Consider the following 23,582-nt stretch of genomic DNA (forward strand, 5'->3'; position numbering starts at 1 on the left):
AAATTTCGTATTTATAAACTAGATAAAACGCGGAGACGGCCTATCAAAACCGTTTTCGGCAAACTGGCATAGATTTTTATTAAAAAAAGTTTTCGCACTAAATTCAGTTTTACCGTGACATACATTTCTATTGAAAAAAGTTTTCGCACTAAACGTAGTTATGCAGAGTATTCGTTTAGTATTTAAAATTTTGCCACATGCCTTTACATCCCATAAAATGTGTACGCTATCAGTCAGATATAAGTCACAAGGGAGGAATTCACTGGTTTACGATTAAGGCGGCAGAGCGGGAGTGCTCAGCTTGACGTCCGGACATACGTTTTACGAGACAGTCGTTTGGATGATTGGAAAAGCAATGCTGTGTCGTTTTATTGAGTTATCACGCGCATTTTCAGTTTTTACCCCTAAGACGTAATTTAAACTCGATATACGTACTTCGGTTTCGTTTATGTCAGGCAAAACGTCGTTGATCAAATCAATTCAAGAATCAGTACTTAAATGATGTATAAATTAGCCTGAACGGCATTGTTAAACACTAAGGACTGCATGCTGTTAAAAACAGTGTCAAAAGGTCATTGAACGGTCGTTTTTGGGAAACAAAGTTAAATGAAGAACAAGTTGTTATGTATACCTTTGTAGCAAACGCCTTTTTTATATAGTGTCTAATATAGCAGTTAAGGCTTTCTAGGAAAATATGTGTTTAAAACTGAACTTAAACGACAATATCAAGGTCAAAGCAAGAGATTAAATTGAAAGTATTTTCCCCGTTCTTTTTTCATCGACCGTTAAGGCGACGGAAGCTGAACCCATTAGCATTCTCAATTGGCTCTAAAATATATACGAAGTGAGATAAAGTTAAACGTTTTTCTCTGGCCAACTTGGAATTGCAGTGAGAAAAAGCGTGGATAGTGCCAGTCTGTTGTGGTTGGGAAACGAAAATAACAAGCCATCCTCATGCTTTGTTTCCCTTATGCGCCAGAAGTAGAGTCTCTCTCTCTTTATGTGCCGTCAGCTGATATTGTTGCTGAGCCAATCAGAGCGATTTGGGCCCTGTGCTAAAATTGGGGCTAAGCCAATCACAGTGGTTTATGTAGTCACCAGACATTCTGAGCCAATCAGAGTGAGTTGGGCTGTCAGCTGACATTGTCAAAGAGAGCCTTTTTTCGTCGGCCAACCGCTGCATATAATGGAAGTACGGGTCTCATCTGGCCCACAGTTCGTAGTTGTGAAATTTACAACAGTTGCTCGTATAAGAATAAGGTGACATATTTGCTCATAAAAGTTATTAATTAAGGTTCAGTACTGTGGTTAAGTCTTTGTTTTCAGTTTTGCAACCTGAAAACTTGTATGTGATTGTGGTATATCTTTGTAACTGATGCAGTGATACCTTTAATCTCAGAAAAATTAAAACGTTAGAAAAAAGTTGTTCTGTTTATGAAACATTAATGCTACTGCATAGATATGTCTGATGTCGATGCGACAGTTGACAGGTAATGTTTATGTTTTTTTACTATACCTAATGGACAAATTGTAGTGTTGGTTGCCAACAATAAATGACAACAATACTTTGTGCTACCCAGACCGACTTCGAGTATCTACAAGCAAGATGATCCAAGACCAACAACTGATAGGTGGGTTATATTGCAATACAACTTGTGGTTATATCACAATGCATCATTTGTGTGAACACCTGCAATGATTGCTTAAGTGCATTTTAACTTCCGCTAAGTAGCACATTAATCTTTAAATGGTGCTGCAAGCAAAAACTGGTAGGGTGTAAATGACAAAAAAAAAACACTTTTAATTGTAACCAATTTAAAAACTGTTGAAATATGCACCTACTTTAGGGGCTATTGGAAAAAACTATAAAAGACAACTACAAATGGCCAATTTAACAACAATTTCTAGATCATGTTAAAAATTTGTTAAATAACAAATTATATAACAATTGGTGCTATTAAATAGCCAAAAAATAGTTCAAATTTCATTCAATTAGGATATTGTTAAACATATGAAGTCATTTTTTGGGATGAGGGTAAGCAATATGTTTTTCAATAAAAAAAGGAATATGCCACAATCATCAAATGAACAGTCCTGTAAATTTTTATACCCATGAGCTATTGTTCCCAACTTTGGCCCTTACAGTTGTCTTGCATGCATATGTCATTGTTCCATGAAGAGATGGCATGTAACATGTATTGAATTGTCTTCATGATATTAGTACAATAAATTTATTAGGGGTTTATGGGGCTACAGGTCAAAAAGCAGTAATTATTGTTTATGTTTTTGTCAGTGAATCTGCCACTGGTAATGAAAGTCCATCTTTTCCAAGGTATGTGCATTATTACATTATTAATGTTTTGTAAGGTTGTGTAAAGTCGCCAAGCATAATGGTATTTGTGGTGTTGCTGAACTAGATGTTCAGTTCATTTCAAATGTATAAGTGCAGTTTAGGGTGCCATAGCTTATGATGTAGATGTTTGCAATTGCAACTGTTTTTAGTGATGTGAAAATCAAGCATTCCAGAAAAAGGTATGGGAAAACCAATCATTATTTTTTATCATTGTATCCACATTTGATACAATCAGATGCTCTGCTTTTGGGTGTTTGTTGCCATCTGTGGCGATAAACTAGTTTGGGAAATGTGTACAGCTTTAGTATAGACTTAAGCAGTTAACAATTTTGTAATTTCTATGTAAAAGCTGTGTGCCTGCAAATGTATGTTTTTCTTATTTGTGCTTCATTTTTCTCCAAGCAGAAAACAAAATCAGCCAACTTTCAAGTAAGTGCAGTTGCATCTGTCCCAATAATGTAATAGTATGTTAATGCACTGTTTTTGCCAGATATAAAAGGTTGAAGTTAAAAAAGTCCTTTAAAAGGGAAATTTTCACTTTATTTGCTGATGGGAATATTCATTTAATGTGAATACAAAATAATTAATTTATTAAAGGTTTATGTTGTTCACTCATAAATTCACAATGTCTAATAATAGTAACATAGAATGTGGTGTTAAAAATAATTTCTTAAGTATATATGAAATTGTTAATACAGCGAAAACCGCAATTGTTGTTTATCCTCATACAGTTCTGAGTCTGCTACAAATAGTGGAAGCAATTCTACCCCAAGGTATGTGTATTCAATAATTAAAATATCTTGCAATAAATTTTTTTCATGTTGTTTTAGTTTGGCGTAGTGTTTTACAATTTATTGTTCCCAAGATCTTCTATTTAAGAAAGTGTGCTTCACTGTTAAATTGTGCTTTTAAAATGTTTGACATTGGTAAAGCAACTAACCCTTTTAATGGGTGCCCTTCAGGGAAGGGAAGGGAAGTGGGGGAACATAAGGAGGGCACATATTGTTTTTTTTCCCGTATTTTTTTCTGTGTAACCCTGGTTTGATCATTTGGTCAAGAAAGACTGCTTTCAATTTGTTCAATTTTAGACAGATGTTAGTTGTTACTCCGAATTCAATGCTTCTTAAGTTTGACCCCAAATGCCCCCCAAAACTTAAATATTTTGCATCGGCTTTGCTGTGGAAAGTACATAATGTGGGAGTTTTATGCTGTGTGGGTTGGTGCAATGTAAGGTTTTGTCAACATTTTAAAATTTGTATTCGATTCATTCCCCCAACCCCCCCAACCCCTATATAATCGGTTTTAGTTTTAGGCCAAAAATACAAGCCCTAATGTGTTTAAATGTTTAACATTGGGTTACTGGTTGTTTTTTTAAATTATCAGACAAATCTATCCAGTTGTTATCCGTAGGCCTACAACCCCAAATATGTGTTAAAATTTTTACTAAACCTTCTGATGAAACACAACCAGAAATTTATGTACCGTAAATCAGCACAAACACCGTAAATCAGCATATTTCATGTGCTGCATTTACACTACATAGTATGGCATAAAATAAATGTCCAATAAGTATGTAATAGACCAGTGGTTCCCAACCTTATTTGTTGCGACCCAAATACATTCCAAAATTTTGTTTTGTGGATTCAAACTACTGTGTTTGTATTTTCTTAGAGTAAATCAGGAAAAACAAAATTGCTGCCCTAGTTGAAAAATCAAACGAATCTCACTTTTTTCAACCAAACATTTCCATATTGTTAAACTTCAAAGGTAGTTCAATGCATTATCAGCCATACAATACATAGCTGTGGGCTAACACATAATGTATGTTGTCACAAACAGAGTTAACCATTGTCACACCAAGTCGTCAGGAAATTATTACTGGGCAACCATTTTGAGGGGAAATAAAATATAACACTACAAGACAATACCAAAAAGTAGATGCTCTTATTGTCTCAAAATAGGCAACCCTACAGAATTTTCAGGCAAACCAACTTTGGGTCGTGACCCATAGGTTTGAAAACACTGTAATAGCTAAAACATGGGCCTACCACGTAAGCTTGGGTAATTTTTCCCCCCTGTTACTGTCACAAGCTGTTTTACTCACTGCATGTGCTGATGGTTGATTTTTGTTATGAAATGTTAAATCAGTATTATTATTTCAAAAAACTGTGTTTGTAGTGGAAATATGACAATAGGTAGTGTTACATAGCATCACATAAATGTGTAATAATTTAGTAAAACCAGGATTCTTTACTGTTGTTTTAGTTTTGAACCAAGCACACAAAGTGAAAGTGATTCTTCTTTAAGGTAAATAGATATTTCTTTGTCTTTATCAAGGTAAACGGAGATCTTACATATTTCTTTGTGAAGGAATAGAAAGTGACCAACCATAACTGTATGTTTAGGGATGCTAAAAAAATTTGACATTTTCATGTTACTGTTAAAATGTATGTGTAATAAAGTGGCGATGTGTAATTATAATTTTTTTAGTGATGTGAAAATCAAGCATTCGAAAAAGAGGTATGGAAAACATTTCTATAATCATTCCTTAAACATTGCTGTGTCTTCAATGCTTTGTAAAAAATAACTGTGGTACAACAACATGTAATGTGCTACATTTTTCACTACTTCTTCCAGTATAAATTAAAAGCAGCTTGCAGGCACATATTTCAATAATTGTGGGTAATGAGTTTGTAATAGATAAACAATCGGCCTAATAAGTAAGTGCATGTCATGTTTGATCCTAGTTACTATCACAATCTGTTTTTCAGATCCAAAAAGTTGAAATATAGAAAGTCAATGAAAAGGTGATTATTCACTGCATGTGCTGTTGGTGTGATTTATGTTATTATTATGGGTCCCCTTCCCTGAAGGGGACACATCTTGATTTCACTCTGTTTTTTTGAAACTTTTACAGATGGAAGATATAATCATGTAGATGTGCCATTTGCTTTGTTTGACTCGATTATCCCATTATTTACCCCACCAGCCCCCTAAAATGGGTAAATTTTTAAACATTGTCCGAATTGGATGAAATTTTGACAGTATGTTCATTTTGTCATAATTAGGTGTCGTTTGTTGTGTTTCACCCTGCAGCGCCAATATTTACCCCACCAGCCCCCTAAAATGGGTGAATTTTTTAAACAATGTCCGAATTGCATGAAATTTTGACAGTATGTTCATTTTGCCATAATTAGGTGTCGATTGTTGTGTTTCATCCTGCAGCCCCAATATTTACCCCACCAGCCTCTTAAAATGCGTGAATTTTTTTAACAATGTCCGAATTAGATGAAATTTTGACAGTTTGTTCAGTTTACCATAATTAGGTGTCGTTTGTTGTGTTTCACACTGCATCCCCAAGATTAATGCCACTTTCCTCCTAAAATGGGTACATTTTTAAAACAATGTCCAAATTTAATGAAATAAAGACAGTTATAGAATACATCACTCATTGATCTCTTTTACCCTGTGAGACCCACCTTCACCCAAGTAACCCCTAAATGGGTGTAATTTCTAAACATTGACCGAGTTGCATGAAATTTTGACAGTTTCTGCAATATGTCATTTTTAGGTGTCGAATTTCACGTTTTGCCCTGCAGTCCCATTAGCCCTCAAAAAGGGTTAACTTTTTTAACAATGTCATATAATTTAGACAATTTCTATAATATTTTATTTTGAAGTGTTGATTGTTAAGTTTTACTCTGTAGCCCCACTAAACTGGTTAGATTTTGCAAACAATGGCTGAATTGAATGCGACTTAGTTTGTACCTAATATAGCATGATTATGTCTGCAGACTTTTTTATCGCCCTGTTTAAACAGATAGCACCAAAATTTATGATAGTTATTTTGCAAAATGCATTATTTACAACTTTGCATGTATGGGGGACCCATGAGTTTCTGCTTGCAGAAACAACTAAGGCTATAAGAGACAGTGGCTGATATGGGACCGATGATAAATAAAGTGTAAGATATATATATATATATATATATATGTCAAGAAATAGGTCACAGTGTATGTGCAATGGCAATATGTGCTGAGCCACCCTTCTAGTTACATGTTAAATCAGTGTTATTAACTCCAAAAACTGTGTTTGTAGTGGAAATATCACAATAGGTAGTGTTACATAGCATCACATAAGTGTGTAATAATGAAGTAAAACCAGGATTCTTTACTGTTGTTTTAGTTTTGAACCAAGCACTGAAAGTGAAAGTGATTCTTCTTCAAGGTAAATAGATATTTGTTTGTCTTCTTCAAGGTAAAGAGATATCTTACATTTTTCTTTGTGGAGGTATAGAAAGTGACCAACCATAACTGTATGTTTGGTGGTGCTAAACAATTTTAAAACTTTCTTGTACCTGTTAAAATGTAGGTGTAATACAATGGTGATGTGTAATTATAAATTTTTTTTAGCGATGTGAAAATCAAGCATTCGAAAAAGAGGTATGGAAAACATTTGTAGAATCATTCCTTGAACATTCCTGTGTTTTCCATGTTTTGTAAAAGATATTTATGATACAACAACATGTAATGTGCTGCATTTTTCACTACTTCTTCCAGTATACATTAAAAGCAGCTTGCAGGCACATATTTCAATAATTGTGGGTAATGAGTTTGTAATAGATAAAACATCGGCCTAATAAGTAAGTGCATGTCATGTTTTATCCTAGTTACTATCACAATCTGTTTTTCAGATCCAAAAAGTTGAAATATAGAAAGTCAATGAAAAGGTGATTATTCACTGCATGTGCTGATGGTGTGATTTATGTTATCATTGTTATTAACTTAAAAGACTGTGTCAGTATTGGTAATATCACAGAACGTAGTGTTACATAGCATCACTCAAGTGTGTAATAATGAAGTAAAACAAGTATTCTTTACTGTTGTTTTAGTTTTGAACCAAGCACTGAAAGTGAAAGTGATTCTTCTTCAAGGTAAATAGATATTTGTTTGTCTTTTCAAGGTAAACAGTAGCATAAAAAACATAAAATGTTTATGTACAAATATTTCGTTGAATTGACTTCGACATAGTTGGTAATCTCCCCATTCCACATTATGACGCCAAATTTATTATGGGTCATTTTTTTTAAATGATTAATGGATCGGGATGAAATTTACACAGATGGTAGATGTAGTTATGTAGATGTGCATCCCACTTTGTTTTTGTTGACAACCCCAGTATTTATCCCGCTAGCCCCCTAAATTGGGTTATTTTTTTCCTAAAGTTTGTCCAACTCAAAATTCCATCAAATGTTTGATGGATTTGGATTGAAATTTACACACATGGTGGATGAAGTTGTGTAGATGTGCATCCCACATTGTTTGTCCAGATAACCCTAGTATTTACCCCGCTAGCCCCCTAAAATGGGTGAGTTTGTAAGCAGTGTCTGAATTGGCTGAAATTTGGATAGCTTGTAGAGTGTAGCCCTAACAGCCCTAACATTTACCCCACAAGCCCCCGAAGTGTAAAACGTATTTGTATGTTACTTGGCACCACAAACGAAAGATTTTGCAGTGCTATTCATTGAGACATTGAGGTTTCATATTTTTTTGGTTTGTGAGCCAGACCCCACTAGTTACCCTACTAGCCCCCTAAAATGGGTGAGTTTATTAAACAGTGTCGGGATTTGCTAAAATGTAAATAGCATGTGGACTATGCTATTTGTAGGTTTCGATTGATGTGTTTTACCTTGTTACCCCCAACATTTCCTCAACTAGCCCACTAAAATAAATGAACATTTAAAAAACATCCTAATTATATGAAATTTCCAAAGTTTCTTGAACATACTAAGTCCTCAAATGTTATGTTTTGCCCTGTAGCACCACAACTTAACCAACTAATCCCTAAAATGGGTGACCCTTTTAACAATGTTTGAATGAAATGAAAATTTGACAGTTGAATTTGCTATTCATAGGTGTCCATTTTTTGTTTTACCCCAATATTCCACTATTTACTACTTTTTTTTTTGAAAAAGAATGTTAAATAGGAAATACTTTACACAATATCTGGGGTGAATCTAAATTTATATAGTTTGTGCTCTACATAGTATTATTATTTAGGACCAGTGCCTGTATTTTAGCTTACAACACCCCAGTTTCTCATGGTTATCTCTTGAAATGCATTATTTTCAACTTTGCATGTGTGATGACCTATGAGTTTCTGCTTGCATAATCGACTTAAGGTTATAAAAGACGATGGCTAATATGGGACCCAATACAAAATAAGCACAGGAAATATATTAATGTTTTAAAATAGGTTATAGTGTAAATGCAACAACAAAATGTGCTAAGCCACCCTTTTAGTTTTAGCCAAAATATGTGATAAACCTGTATATCTTGTTCCGAACACGAGCAGCAAAGAAGATATCAAATCTGTATCGATGAAGTATAAAGCCACTTTTGTGCTTTAAGTATTTTGCACGGAATTTGAAAGCTAAATACTTAATTGGCATGTCCGAAAATGTTGTTCAAATCATGTGGCCCGAGACTCTATGTAGGTTCCCCACCCCTGGTATAGAAAGTGACCAATCATAAATGTCTGTTCGGTTCTGCTTAATAATTTTTACACTTTTATGTACCTGTTGAAATGTAGGTGTCATAAAATGGTGATGTATAATTGTAGAATATTTTTTTAGTGATGTGAAAATCAAGCATTCACAAAAGAGGTATGAAAAACATTCGTACTAATTCTTTCAGTATAAATTAAAAGTAGCTTGCAATGAGTTTGTAATAGCTAAAACATGGGCCTACCAAGTAAGCTCAGGTAATTTTTTCCCTGTTACTGTCACAATCTGTTTTTCAGATCCAAAAAGTTAAAATATGGAAAGTCAATAAAAAGGTGAATATTCACTGCATGTGCTGATGGTGTGATTTATGTTATTAAATGTTAAATCAGTGTTATTAACTCCAAAAACTGTGTTTGTAGTGGAAATATCACAATAGGTAGTGTTACATAGCATCACATAAGTATGTAATAATGAAGTAAAACCAGAATTCTTTACTTTTGTTTTAGGTTTAAACCAAGCACTGAAAGTGAAAGTGATTCTTCTTCAAGGTAAATAGATATTTGTTTGTCTTCTTCAAAGTAAACAGAGATCTTACATATTTCTTTGTGAAGGAATAGAAAGTGACCAACCATAACTGTATGTTTGGTGCTGCTGAATAATTTTGACATTTTCATGTTCCTGTCAAAATGTAGGTGTAATAAAATGGCGATGTATAATGTACAATATTATTTTAGTGATGTGAAAATCAAGCATTCGAAAAAGAGGTATGGAAAACATTTGTACATTCCTTCCTTAAATATTCTTTTGTCTTTAATGCTTCCTCAAAACTGATTATAGTACAACAACATGTAATGTGCTGCATTTTGTACTACTTCTTTCAGTATAAATTAAAAGTAGCTTGCAATGAGTATGTACCGTAGGTTACATACCATATGGTGCAATTTAAATCCTTTCTTTCCTCATAAATTGATTATGCGCCTTATAAGTCGGTGCGCATAATGTATGGATCAAGTAGTGCTTTATTGCCTACACACAAATCCAGTACCGATATTATTATTATACAAATGAGCTTCATACGGTATCCCATACTCCTTTGAATACGTTGCGCTCTATAGCCCGTTGCTCCTTATTTATGAACAAAAAACTAATCAAAGCAATTTATTGACAGTGCGCATTATAATCGGGTGCGCTTTATGGTCCGTAAAATACGGTAATAGCTGAAACATGGGTCTACCAAGTAAGCTCAGGTAATGTTTTTGCCTGTTACTGCCACATTCTGTTTTTCAGATCCAAAAAGTTAAAATATGGAAAGTCAATAAAAAGGTGAATATTCACTGCATGTGCTGATGGTGTGAGTTATGTTATTAAATGTTAAATCAATGTTATTAACTCCAAAAACTGTGTTTGTAGTGGAAATATCACAATAGGTAGTGTTACATAGCATCACATAAGTCTGTAATAATGAAGTAAAACCAGAATTCTTTACTTTTGTTTCAGGTTTAAACCAAGCACTGAAAGTGAAAGTGATTCTTCTTCAAGGTAAATAGATGTTTGTTTGTCGTCTTCAAAGTAAACAGAGATCTTACATATTTCTTTGTGAAGAAATAGAAAGTGACCAACCATAACTGTATGTTTGGTGGTGCTGAATAATTTTGACATTTTCATGTTCCTGTCAAAATGTTGGTGTAATTAAATGGCGATGTATAACTGTACAATATTATTTTAGTGATGTGAAAATCAAGCATTCGAAAAAGAGGTATGGAAAACATTTGTACATTCCTTCCTTAAATATTCTTTTGTCTTTAATGCTTCCTCAAAACTGATTATAGTACAACAACATGTAATGTGCTGCATTTTGTACTACTTCTTTCAGTATAAATTAAAAGTAGCTTGCAATGAGTATGTACCGTAGGTTACATACCATATAGTGCAATTTAAATCCTTTCTTTCCTCATAAATTGATTGTGCGCCTTATAAGTCGGTGCACATAATGTATGGATCAAGTAGTGCTTTATTGCCTACACACAAATCCAGTACCGATATTATTATTATACAAATGAGCTTCATACGGTATCCCATACTCCTTTGAATACGTTGCGCTCTATAGCCCGGTGCGCCTTATTTATGAACAAAAAACTAATCAAAGCAATTTATTGACAGTGCGCATTATAATCGGGTGCGCTTTATGGTCCGTAAAATACGGTAATAGCTAAAACATGGGTCTACCAAGTAAGCTCAGGTAATGTTTTTGCCTGTTACTGCCACATTCTGTTTTTCAGATCCAAAAAGTTAAAATATGGAAAGTCAATAAAAAGGTGAATATTCACTACATGTGCTGATGGTGTGATTTATGTTATTAAATGTTAAATCAGTGTTATTAACTTCAAAAACTGTGTTTGTAATGATAATATCACACAAAGTACTGTTATATAGTATGACATAAGTGTGTAATAATTTAGTAAAACTAGGATTCTTTACTTTTGTTTTAGGTTTAAACCAAGCACTGAAAGTGAAAGTGATTCTTATTCAAGGTAAATAGATATTTGTTTGTCTTCTTCAAGGTAAAGAGATATCTTACATATTTCTTTGTGAAGAAATAGAAAGTGACCAACCATGACTGTATGTTTGGTGGTGCTAAATAATTTTGACATTTTCATGTTACTGTCAAAATGTATGTGTAATGAAATGGCGATGTATAATTGTACAATATTATTTTAGTGATGTGAAAATCAAGCATTCGAAAAAGAGGTATGGAAAACATTTGTACATTCTTTCCTTAAATATTCTTTTGTCTTTAATGCTTCCTGAAAACTGATCATTGTACAACAACATGTAATGTGCTGCATGTTTCACTACTTCTTCCAGTATAAATTAAAAGCAGCTTGCAGGCACATACTTCAATATGTTTGCATAAACATTCTTTAATAAATGTCGGAGTATGTAATAGCTAAATCAGCACACTACCAAGTAAGTGCATGTTATGTTTTATGCTAGTTACTATCCCAATCTGTTTTCCATATCAAAAAAGTTGAAAGTTAAAAAGTCAACAAAAAGGTGAATATTGACGGCATCTGCTAATAGTGTGATTAAATTTATTGAAGGTTTATGTTGTTCACTCATAAAATCACAACTTCCAATAATAGTAACTTAAAATGTGGTGTTGAAACTAATTTCTTAAGTATATATCAATACAGCGAAAACAGCAACTGTTGTTTATCCTCTTACAGTACCGAGTCTACTACAGATAGTGGAACTAATTCTTCCCCAAGGTATGTGCATTCAATAATTATGGGTCCCCTTACCTTAAGGGGACACATATTGATTTTACTCTAATTGTTTTTGTTTTTTCTTCTTCTTTTTTTTCTTCCTAAGGTTTGTCCGACTCGTTTTACCATCAAATGTTTGATGGATTTGGCTAAAATTTACACAGTTGGTAGATATAGTTATGTAGATGTGCATCCCACTTTGTTTTTGTTGATAACCCCAGTATTTACCCTGCTCGCCCCCTAAAATGGGTGTTTTTACCCAAAGTTTATCCGACTCGTTTTTCCATCCAATGTTTAATGTGTTTGGCTGAAATTTACACAGATGGTTGATATATTCATGTAAATGTGCATCCCACTTTGTTTTTGTTTATAACCCCAGTATCTACCCCGCTAGGCCTCTAAAATAGGTGAGTTTTATTAATTGGCTGAAATTTGGAATTCTTGTACATTATGCCATTTATATGTGTCGATGCCATTTATATGTGTCGACTCAACCCTGTAGTCCTAACATTTACCCCACAAGCCCCCAAAGTGTAAAATGTATTTGTATGTTACTGGGCACCACAAACGAAAGATTACTTTGAAGCAATAGTGTTACAAGGGCAACCAGTTGTATGTTGCTCGTTGGTGGGTTGCTTGGTGGTTGTTTTTGTGCCATGGCAGTTAGGGGCTTGTTAACAGCCCTGTGACGTCCGAAACATTAACGGTTGTTGCTCAAAACACCTCTAGTGGTCAAAATTTTAAACATTGCCGGATTGAGCTGAAATTTTGCAGTACTATTGATTGATTCATTGTGGTTTTTATATATTTTTTAGTTTGTGTGTCGAACCCAATTAGTTGCCCTACTAGCCCCCTAAAATGGGTAAAAAAATGTTAAATAGGACATACTTCAAACAATATCTGGGGTGAATCTAATTTTATAGTTTGTATTCTACATAGCATTATTATTTAAGCCCAGTGCCGATCACTGTGTTTTACCTTACAACACCCGACTTTCTCATGGTTATCTCTTGAATTGCATTATTTTCAACTTTGCATGTGTGAGGACCCATGAGTTTTTGCCTGCAGAAATGACTAAAGTTATAAGAGACATGGCTAATATGGGACCCAATACAAAATTAACATAGGAGATATATTTATGTTTTGAAATAGGTTATAATGTATATGCAAGGTCAATATCTGCTAAGCCACCCTTCTGGTTGTAAACATCTTGCAATGAAATTTTTTCATGCAGTTGTCTTTTAGGTTAGTGTTTTGTGGACAGTTTTTTTTACATTTTTTTTAAATTACAAGTTGGACAAATAAGTATTATAAACATTTTTATATCGTTGTAATTTTTAGCTAGTGTAGAAAAACATATTGTTTCTTGGTGTAAAGCACATAAAAGTATAACAATTTATTATAGTTAGTTAAAGTTGCTGAAATGTAGATTAATGCACCCAACATTTTTCATTTCATATGAAGGTGAAGCAAAACTGTATAATAGCAAAATCGTTTTAGTGAATGGTGCATGAAAGTTATTTTTTAAGGTGCTCCTTAGTTATAGTTGTGTACCTGTACATTAATGCACCCTAACATTTGTTAACTAGAAGGGTGGCTCAGCACATATTGCCATTGTACATACACTACGTACACATTATTTCATAGGGACCATATCAGCCACTGTCTTTTATAGCCTTAGTTGTTTCTGCAAGCCGAAACTCATGGGTCCCCCACACATGCGAAGTTGTAAATAATGCATTTTGCAAAAAAATACTATGAATCATTTTGGTGCTATCTGTTTAAACAGGGCAATAAAAAAGTCTGCAGACATTCGGACATTGTTTAAAAATCACCCTTTTGGGGGGCTGGTGGGGAAAATATTGGGGCTGCAGGGTGAAACACAACAATCGACACCTAATTATGGCACAAAAAACAAACTGTCCAAATTTCCTCCAAGTCGGGCATTGTTTAAAATTTTACCCATTTTAGGGGGCTGGTGGGGTAAATACTGGGGCTGCAGGGTGAAACACAACAATCGACACCTAATTAGGGCACAAAGAACAAACTGTCTAAATTTCATCCAATTCAGACATTGTTTAAAATTCTACCCATTTTAGGGGGCTGGTGGGGTAAATACTGGGATGATTAAGTCAAACAAACCAAAAGGCACATCTACATAACCATATCTTCAATCTGTGAAAGTTTCATCCAAATCCAACAAAGATTTGTTGCCATAAGTGCATGGACAAACTTCACGGCGGAAAAAAGAAAAAAAAAACATAGTGAAATCAAGATGCGTCCCCTTCAGGGAAGGGGACACATAATTAGGTTTGTCGAAATGTGTGTTAAATGTTGTTGATGTAAATATAAGTTTTCTTTTGATATATTTCCGATGTTAGTATGGTGGATTTTGCCTGCCTTTTTTATTGATTGTTTCTTATTAAAAAACTAATTACTGTTTCTTACAGTTCATGCATTAACTTGCCTGGTTGCATACATAATAACATTAATGTTTTTCCCAGATACAAGAAAGTGAAATCAGAAAAAAACAGAAAAAGGTAAAAACACAAGTTGTTTTGATGACAATTGTGGTTATACATCAAAACGCAAATTTTGCAAAAGCAAGATATACATTTTGTATAGTGGCTTGTGGTCACATTAGGCAAGTGGAAAGCATTTACACATATATATTTATAAATGTTTTTGTAAATTTCCTCAATTTTAATATGAGTGAATTCATTATTTACATAAAAATAAAAAATTTTACAATAAAAATTACATAAAAACTGCAAGATAATATTTTTAGACAACCCCTTTCCAAAGCTTGTAAATAGTTTTGCATGCATTGTCAGGTTTAAATCTGTGATGAGTACATATAAATATGCTTGCACATGTCATTATTTTTACCAGTTAAACGTAAAAACAAAAATTGCCAACAAATGGCCACAAAGATTAAACATTATATATATTGCACAAACTTTTCAGAGGTGAAAGCAGCAGACGCTGGAGAAAATGTCCAGTAAAAGATTGTGAACAATATTACAAAAATGTCACATATCACAGCTAGAAACACCCAGATGTGCCTGTTGAAGATTTTTTTTACGACAGAGCAAACAAATTGAAAAAAAAAACATACAGCGGATATCAATGCTGTTTTTGCAAACGAGTCATAATGGGTTTGCAAAGTCATCTCAGAACAATGCATAAAGATCTGGACTTAAAAAAAGAGGACATGAAACAATTAGAACAGAAATGCATCATAAAACCTAGTTCATTACAAACTGTTTTAAAAACATATCAAGAAACAATAACCACAATTGGAATTGGAAAGCGTCAAGCAACCGATGCTAAAACAGCTCAACAGTATACAAAGCAACTAAATTGTATGCTTCAAGATCTGAGTTGTTTGTCCAACCCTCAAAAGATTTACGAACAGTTAAAGCAAAGGCTAATAAATGAAGGTTCTGAAGGTACCAAGTACGTGTACTTGGCAACATTATTGAACTTTTTAGACTTTATGACAGTGCATTACCCAGATTTAAAGAAGAAGGCGGTCAAGCAGCTGAAACTAATAGTTAAAAATTGGCTTCAGCGTCAAAGAATCAGAAAAGAAAAGCGCTCCCAATATGTCAAGTATAAAGCTAGGATAGCACTAAAGGGACTACCAGCACCTTTTGCTGCAATTTTGAAGTATGAACAATCTAACCATGCAAAAGATGTCAAAAAATTGCTAAAAAACACCAATTTAAAATCAAATTCACTTAAAGTGGTTTGTGGCGACATTTTTTCCAGAATTATATGCAAGCTTGGTTGCCGCTCATCGGTAATTACAGGAATGACAATAAAAGAACTTAAAGATTATTCAACAGTGCAAGAAGGCCAGTTTACTATCATGGTAAAAGAACAAAAAGAACAAAAAAGACCTGGTTGCATAGTCATATCCCAAGATGAACTAGATTCACTGTTGGCCACTTCCAAGCACATTTGGAAACATTTGAAAAAAGACCCGGACCCTCAACAAAAGGCTTTTCCATCGTTTTCAGGACAAAATATGGGACACAAAATGACCCCATCACAGTTTAATTCAATTTTTAAAGAAACAAGTTATCATATCTTTTCACAACGGATTTCCGTAACACAAGTAAGAAAACTCATAACGACGGCAATGAGAAACCAAAGCAAAGATGCGCAAGAGGCAGTAGCTCGTGCAGAAGGGCATTCCATATCTGTTGCTGAACAATTTTATAATGTCAGCCATCCAAGTGAGCTGGTTTCAAAAGCACGCGAAGCTATGGAAAGAATAGCATGCGGTAATAGAAAACACATGTAGATATCTGCATAAATCTTGCTATTAGTCTAAGATAGCCCCATCTCATTACGAAATAATATTTAAAATGCAATATAATATGTAGACATGGCAAAGTTGTTTAAATTGCCAAACTTGCAGGTGCCGAGACTGAGTCAACAGGTGCTCCCAACAAAAGTGGTAATTATTAATTTTAAATCTCATGTATCGTTGTAACACTTAACCTTTTCATGACTTTTTATTTATACATGAATATTGCAGGTACATTTTTACAATGATTAACTACTTTTGTAAACAGATTGACATTTAGAAAAATAGAAGCAAACACCTGTGTTCTTGGGCAGTATTAGTAAAACCATGCATTTTTTCAGATTCAGAACATTTAGAATATCTAAGTGACACATCCAAAACAGGTGGAAAGTCCAAACAAGTTGGTAAGAAATTTGTTTGCTGATTTTCTGTGACATCTCTCAGTTAAATTGAAATACATGTACACATGTGCATTTTCTAATTGGACTATCTTACTGTGTGTGTTTTGAAATGCCATTCCGACACAGACAGCAACAGGGATTGTTTACTTTAGTACCTGAATGAAACAAGTAAACAGAAGCAAATAACTGTATACTCCATAGGATAAGTGTCCTGTTCATTAATGAAATAAGACCTATGAAAAATATACATATATATATCTGTACGTAGAAAACTTTAAATTCTACAATTTACAGGTGCAAGGACTGAGTCAACGGGTGCTCTCAACAAAAGTGTTAATTAATTTTTGATCTCCTGGAACAACTTTTCCAGGACTCATTGATATATTTATGTCACTAATATAAATGTCAGCACTTACATTGCACCTTTTTGAAAACACAACATTTGACGTAGATCGTCATATCACTTTAACAGTTCATGATTTGTTATTTTTTATACATGCGCTTTTGCAGATACATTTTTACTTTGACTGTCTTACTTTTTAAACTGATTAACAGATGAGGGAAAGAAACTGATTTTTAAACTGATTAACAGATACAGGGCAGAAATAGCAAAAAACTTTTTTTTTCAGATTCAGAACTTCAAAGTAAGACATCCAAAACAGCTGAAAACTCTAAACAAGTTGGTAAGAGACTTTTTTCGCTTATTGTCTATGACCACACTAAGTTAAATTGATATATATCTTCATATGTATATAGTGTGTATTTGATGTCTGTGCAATTTTATGATAGGACTCTTGTACTGTGTTTTAAATTGCCATTCAGACACAACCAGCAATAGTACTCGTTTATCTGTCAAGTACACACTTGGCATGACACAAGCAAATAATGGTGTATTTCATAGGATTAATGAAAATCTCACATATTGTATTAGATTCTGAACATTCTGATATGCCAGATGAACGTGATGATCATCAGCAAAAAACTGGTAAGAAATCTATTGCCTTAGTATTTTTTTATACCTGTGTATTACTTTTTAACAATATTTTGACATTAAACTGTGTGTGACTTTGATCATTGGTTAATTTTCAGTGCAACTCTGATTTGATGATTACATGATTTTCCTAGAACTTGTCTTATGTGTTTCTTTTACAGGCTAAGCCAAATTTACTAAAGGTTCATGTAACACTGTGGTTTTTTTTTGTTAGGCTATATTCGGGTGAAATTCATAGAAGACAATGTTGAAGCTGTATACTTCGATCCCAGAAAAATCAAAGTGACCGGCAAAGTCCTAAAATCATTTACGAACATTGATGTTGGTACAATTGTGAAAGCAAAGTGGCACAACACCAATTTTTATGATGCAGTCATTATTGATCCAGGTATGTGAGAAATATAATTGTATAAGTATGTACGTAAAGAACTTGTTTCGGCAACACAAAAAGAAGAAACTCTAAAACTACTAAGGTAAAAACTAGCATTGTGAAATGCAGTTATGCATATTTTAAATTTAAAATATTCCCAAACATTTTTTTAAATGGTAAGATTGATATTCCAATTATCTGAAAGAGGACACTTAACTGTGGAAGGGTATATGAAATAACTTAGTTTTTAGCATAACTGATCCTGTTATTTCTGTCTATAATGAGCAAAGATTTCCAAAATGAAACAAATATATGATTTTCAGGAGTCCCGACAAGATCCCATTCTGACTCTGATGTTTGTGTTACCCCAACCAAAAAGAAATTGTAGCCTCAGCGCAAATTTTTTTGTTCTTTTCTGTTTTTATTTCAATTGTATTAAAACATTTGTAAAATGTGAACAGTAAGGGTTTGCCAAAAAATTTAAAATCCAATATTTTGACTAACCCAAAATCATTTAACCATTAGCAAAATAGCATAATTGCATTTCTAAGGATTTTTTTTACTTGGTTGTGTGTGTTTGGTTGTGCAGGTCTTTGTGTATATATTTAGGTTTGTGAAAAAATTTGTGAAAATTTGTCATCAAATTTTGTTTTTAAATCAAATTTGTGAAATAAATTTGTTTTTATATCATATTTTTAAATGAAATTGGTCAAATGAAATGTGTAAACTTCTAATGATCTGAAATCATATTGACAAGCAACTTTTGTGTTAAAAATCACTTTTATAAACAAAATTTGTTTCCAAATCAAATTTGCAAACAACTTTTATGTTCAAATGTGGTTGTCTGGAGTGGTTGTTTGTTATGCAGGTCTTTATGTATATTTTTAAGCACAACCTTTTACATTTTCATGTTCAGCAATGTGTCAGTGTTTCAAATTCAACAAATGTTTCAATTCAATGTGTTTTGCCAAACAACAAATCTTTCAATTACTTGCCAAATCACAGCATTTCATTCTATTTTATGGCCTGTGTTTTTGTAAGCAGATCTTCATGTATATATTTTTGTGAACCAAATTTTTTACACTTTCATATTCTTGTACATTTTCCTGTTTTTAAGTTCAATACACATTGTTTTCTGATTACAATTTGTGTTATTAAATGAAAGGCGAAGAATGGCAAATTGGATTACAATTTCTTTAAACATAAATTATTGCTTGATTTTTTACAAAGCAAACAATAACACCACCATCGGTAAGGACCATTCTTATAAGTTTAAAGATTAAATTTCTGAATTGTACTCTTATCAATGTTATGTGAGTAAGACTAGAAACAAAGTTAATTTGTATGAAATGTGAAATAGATTTCTGACAAGGTCCTACCTGTTCATCAATGTCACTACTAAAACCAAATGTTTTCCATTTTAAGAATCAAAATGCAACGAAAATTCTTTACCTGTATTAGTAAACAGAATTTGGTTTCCAAGACGCATAATTGTCTATGTAGTTATTATGTACATGTCAATGCTCTTTGTGATAGCAAACCATTCGGACCTAATTGGGTTTTAAGAATAAATGAGGAACAAACTTTCAATTTGGTAGCAAACTTTCTTTTAATTGACAAAACAAAATTGGTTTAAAATGTGCATATTTGTGTACAATAGATGTAATGAAAACTACACCAGTTGTAGCTATCAAAGCAATATAAGATGGATAACAATTTTGGAACAAAGTCAAGCAAATGTTCAAACCAAATCATTTCAGACCTAGTTGGGTTTTAAAAAATAATCTTTTCATAAATGGTGATTCAAAATCAAATTTGTAACCATATTTTTTTCCGAAAATAACTTTGTAAACTACATTTGTTTTCAAGTCAACTATGTAAACAAAAATAGAGTTCAAATCTAATTTTTAAACTTAAGTTGTTTTCAAATCAAATTGGAAAACATATTTGGATTTGAAACCAAATTTTTAAGCAAAAATACTTCCATTCCAAACAAATTTTGATTTGAAATCAAATTTGTAATGAATCTTTTTTTTAAAAAACGAAATTTGTTTTCAAATGAAATTTGTAAACGAATTTTGTGATGAACATTTATCTCTACGATCTGCTAAGAAGTTGCATCGAAAGTAACAGCTTAAGACACGGAAATCGTAAGCGAACATTGTACTTACTTTTACTGGCACGACCGTTAACGCCACAGAAGCCGAGACAATTTGGATTTGAAGTTGGAAATAGCTTGCAATGTTTTAGTTTGTTCCGTTTCGCGGAATATAAGTTTCAAGTGCACATGTTGCTTATTTTCGTTGGCACAACCGTTTACGCTATAGAAGTATGTCGCTTTTAGCATACCTTATTGCTTATAAAACACGAACGAATTCAGATAAAATTAAACCGTTCTTAAGAACCAACTTGGGATAGCAATCACAACCCTTAATAAAAAGCAAATAAACTAATTTCTTCAGAAATATCAAATTTAAAAACAAATTTTGTTTCGAAATTAAATATGTGAACAAAATGGTTTTGAAATCATGTTTGCAAACGAATGTAGTTTTCGAAATCAAATTTGAAAACGAAATTTGTTTTGAAATCAAATTTGAAAACGAAATTTGTAAACGAAATTTATTCCGAAATCAAATTTGTAAACGAAATTTGTTTCGAAATCAAATTTGAAAACGAAATTTGTTTTGAAATCAAATTTGTAAACGAAATTTATTCCGAAATCAAATTTGTAAACGAAATTTGTTTCGAAATCAAATTTCAAAACGAAATTTGTTTTGAAATCAAATTTGTAAACGAAATTTGTTTCAAAATCAAATTTATAAACGAAATTTGTTTAGAAATCAAATGTGCCAATGTAATTTATTTTTAAATCAATTTTGTAAACGAAATTTGTTTTCAAATCAAATTTGTAAACGAATTTTGTGATGAACATTTATCTCTACGATCTGCGAAGAAGTTGCATCGAAAGTAACAGCTGAAGACACGGAAATCGTAAGCGAACATTGTACTTACTTTTACTAGCACGACCGTTAACGCCACAGAAGCCGAGACAATTTGGATTTGAAGTTGGAAATAGCTTGCAATGTTTCAGTTTTGTTCTGTTTCGCGGAATATAAGTTACAAGTGAACATGTTGCTTATTTTCGTTGGCACAACCGTTTACGCTATAGAAGTATGTCGCTTTTAGCATACCTTATTGCTTATAAAACACGAACGAATTCAGATAAAATTAAACCGTTCTTAAGAACCAACTTGGGATAGCAATCACAATCCTTAATAAAAAGCAAATAAACTAATTTTTTCAGAAATATCAAATTTAAAAACAAATTTTGTTTTAAAATCAAATTTGAAAGCAAAATTTGTTTTGAAATCAAATTTATAAACGAAATTTGTTTCGAAATCAAATTTGAAAACGAAATTTGTTTTAAAATCAAATTTATAAACGAAATTTGTTTCGAAATCAAATTTGAAAACGAAATTTGTTTTGAAATCAAATTTGCAAACGAAATTTGTTTTAAAATCAAATTTGCAAACGAAATTTATTCCGAAATCAAATTTGTAAACGAAATTTGTTTTGAAATCAAATTTATAAACGAAATTTGTTTCGAAATCAAATTTGAAAACGAAATTTGTTTTGAAATCAAATTTGAAAACGAAATTTGTTTTAAAATCAAATTTGCAAACGAAATTTATTCCGAAATCAAATTTGTAAACGAAATTTGTTTCGAAATCAAATTTCAAAACAAAATTTGTATCGAAATCAAATTTGTAAACGAAATTTGTTTTAAAATCAAATTTATAAACGAAATTTGGTTCGAAATCAAATTTGAAAACAAAATTTATTCCGAAATCAAATTTATAAACAAAATTTGTTTCGAAATCAAATTTGTAAACGAAATTTGTTTCTTAATCAAAATTGTAAACGAAATTTGTTTTGAAATAAAATTTATAAACGAAATTTGTTTCGAAACGAAATTTGTAAACGAAATTTGTTTTAAAATCAAATTTATAGTCGAAATTTGATTCGAAATCAAATTTGTAAACGAAATTTGTTTCGAAATCAAATTTGCAAAGACAATTTGTTTCAAAACAAAATTGTAAAGGAAATTTGTTTCAAAATCAACCTTACAAACGAAATTTGTTTCCAAATCAAATTTTTGAACAAAATTTGTTTTTAAATCAACTTTGCAAACGAAATTTGTGACGAACATTATCCCTACAATCTGCTCAGAAGTTGCATCGAAAGCCGCAGCTAAAGTGCAAACTGCTGAAGTTCTTCATTTTGGGGCACTTTATTGACATCTACTGGCAAAAATTTGCCCAAAACAAAAAAATGCCTCTCAAATCAATTTTCAGTTTTTAATTTTGTTTCGACTCATTACCAACACTTTTTGGAAAAAGTTAAAGTCGAACAAGATTTGTTTCGCCGACACAGATTTCAAACATACAAATTTGACTACAAAACAAATTTTCAACTTTCGAAACAAAAATTCGTTAAATTTAACGAATTTGGAATCAAAATTTGTTACCAATAGGGAAAATGCATAGGGCACCGTTCCCTGAGTTGGGGCAAAATTGTCCATTTCTGAAATCTAAGCAAATTGGTCTGTAGATAACATTTCACAATAACTTTCCACAAATTACATTGTACTGTTTCTGACCACATAAAAACTTTTAAAAGTTTTCCCAAAACAACAACTAGATTTCAACCTATAGGTTTAAAATCTCGTCATTACATTACATGCAATATTTACTGCTTTATTGTTGTCAGAAAAAGACCTTGTCAAAGTGTTTTTGTTTCTATAACTGTAGAACAATATAATCGGATGCAATTGATACTGTGTGTGTTGATTATATGTCCACCAAAGTCACATTTGTGCTTAGCACGTTCGAATTAACCAGTTTAGAGTAGCATATGTCTCTTAATTAAGTTGTGATAGAAAGTATTACGAAGTTTAAAACATTGTTTACAATTTACAGAAATTTGCTTGTTACACAATTTGACTCTATTTCAAACGAGCTGTTTTTTGGAAATAATTGCGAAATTTGCACAATTCATGTTAACCACTAAATAAAACCGGAATGGAAGTTGAGAAATGGCAGTCACAGGCAGAATGAAGTTTTATGGTCAAAGCATTTACTGGTTAAGTATTAAACAAGTTTTTGGATGTCGAGAGGAAATAATCTTAACTCTAAAGCTTATTTGTGGTGGATTTGGTTTGCAAAGTTGGAATTGTTTCTTTTGAGGACTTGATACGATTTCATGTACAACTTAATGCTTCCACCTGGTGTATCGAATGCATTCAACGTTTTCATTTAGTTTCAGATACAAACCAACCTACTGCGAACATATATAATCTGTTGAATCAACATATTTAA

General features: G+C 32.5%; 2 protein-coding genes across 26 annotated transcripts; both read left to right on the forward strand.

Moving 5' to 3' along the window:
• Positions 1–1,371: 1,371 nt before the first annotated feature.
• LOC145217647 (uncharacterized) lies at positions 1,372–15,175 on the forward strand. Of its 23 annotated transcripts, none has more exons than XM_080084953.1 (27): positions 1,372–1,490; positions 1,581–1,631; positions 2,294–2,332; positions 2,503–2,532; positions 2,756–2,782; positions 3,052–3,126; positions 4,619–4,660; positions 4,844–4,873; positions 5,125–5,160; positions 6,539–6,580; positions 6,766–6,795; positions 7,047–7,082; positions 7,245–7,286; positions 8,988–9,017; positions 9,155–9,190; positions 9,365–9,406; positions 9,593–9,622; positions 10,146–10,181; positions 10,356–10,397; positions 10,585–10,614; positions 11,138–11,173; positions 11,348–11,389; positions 11,577–11,606; positions 11,877–11,912; positions 12,086–12,127; positions 14,629–14,664; positions 15,092–15,175. In XM_080084953.1, the coding sequence occupies exons 1-27, from the start codon at positions 1,462–1,464 to the stop codon at positions 15,171–15,173; spliced, it is 1,059 nt and encodes a 352-aa protein (XP_079941079.1). In that variant the 5' UTR covers positions 1,372–1,461; the 3' UTR covers positions 15,174–15,175. The 23 variants fall into 23 exon arrangements, with proteins under 23 accessions (XP_079941079.1, XP_079941087.1, XP_079941080.1 ...); XM_080084961.1 differs by having other exon boundaries at positions 3,085–3,126; XM_080084954.1 differs by having other exon boundaries at positions 2,759–2,782.
• Positions 15,176–15,182: 7 nt separating this feature from the next.
• Positions 15,183–19,349, forward strand: LOC145217644 (uncharacterized). 3 transcript variants are annotated; one of them, XM_080084948.1, is made up of 7 exons: positions 15,185–16,416; positions 16,554–16,592; positions 16,784–16,846; positions 17,473–17,526; positions 17,745–17,828; positions 18,049–18,222; positions 18,528–19,349. In XM_080084948.1, the coding sequence occupies exons 1-7, from the start codon at positions 15,279–15,281 to the stop codon at positions 18,590–18,592; spliced, it is 1,617 nt and encodes a 538-aa protein (XP_079941074.1). In that variant the 5' UTR covers positions 15,185–15,278; the 3' UTR covers positions 18,593–19,349. The 3 variants fall into 3 exon arrangements, with proteins under 3 accessions (XP_079941076.1, XP_079941074.1, XP_079941075.1); XM_080084949.1 differs by having other exon boundaries at positions 15,186–16,416; positions 17,775–17,828; XM_080084950.1 differs by lacking the exons at positions 17,473–17,526; positions 17,745–17,828; positions 18,049–18,222; positions 18,528–19,349 and adding an exon at positions 17,138–17,466 and having other exon boundaries at positions 15,183–16,416.
• The last annotated feature ends 4,233 nt before the right edge of the window (positions 19,350–23,582 follow it).

Source organism: Phallusia mammillata, chromosome 3 (assembly GCF_965637545.1).
Source record: "Phallusia mammillata chromosome 3, kaPhaMamm4.hap1.1, whole genome shotgun sequence".
In the NCBI taxonomy this organism is placed as follows: domain Eukaryota; kingdom Metazoa; phylum Chordata; class Ascidiacea; order Phlebobranchia; family Ascidiidae; genus Phallusia; species Phallusia mammillata.

Excerpts from the sequence above, each read along its gene's own strand:
- LOC145217644 (XM_080084948.1), top strand. The coding sequence starts at position 15,279 with ATGGGTTTGCAAAGTCATCTCAGAACAATGCATAAAGATCTGGACTTA. Across the intron at positions 16,847-17,472 it reads TGGAAAGTCCAAACAAGTTG|ATTCAGAACTTCAAAGTAAG; the intron begins GTAAGAAATTTG and ends TTTTTTTTTCAG. Across the intron at positions 17,829-18,048 it reads TGATCATCAGCAAAAAACTG|GCTATATTCGGGTGAAATTC; the intron begins GTAAGAAATCTA and ends TTTTTTTGTTAG.
- LOC145217647 (XM_080084953.1), top strand. The coding sequence starts at position 1,462 with ATGTCTGATGTCGATGCGACAGTTGACAG. Across the intron at positions 1,491-1,580 it reads GTCGATGCGACAGTTGACAG|ACCGACTTCGAGTATCTACA; the intron begins GTAATGTTTATG and ends TGTGCTACCCAG. Across the intron at positions 14,665-15,091 it reads TCAGAAAAAAACAGAAAAAG|AGGTGAAAGCAGCAGACGCT; the intron begins GTAAAAACACAA and ends CAAACTTTTCAG.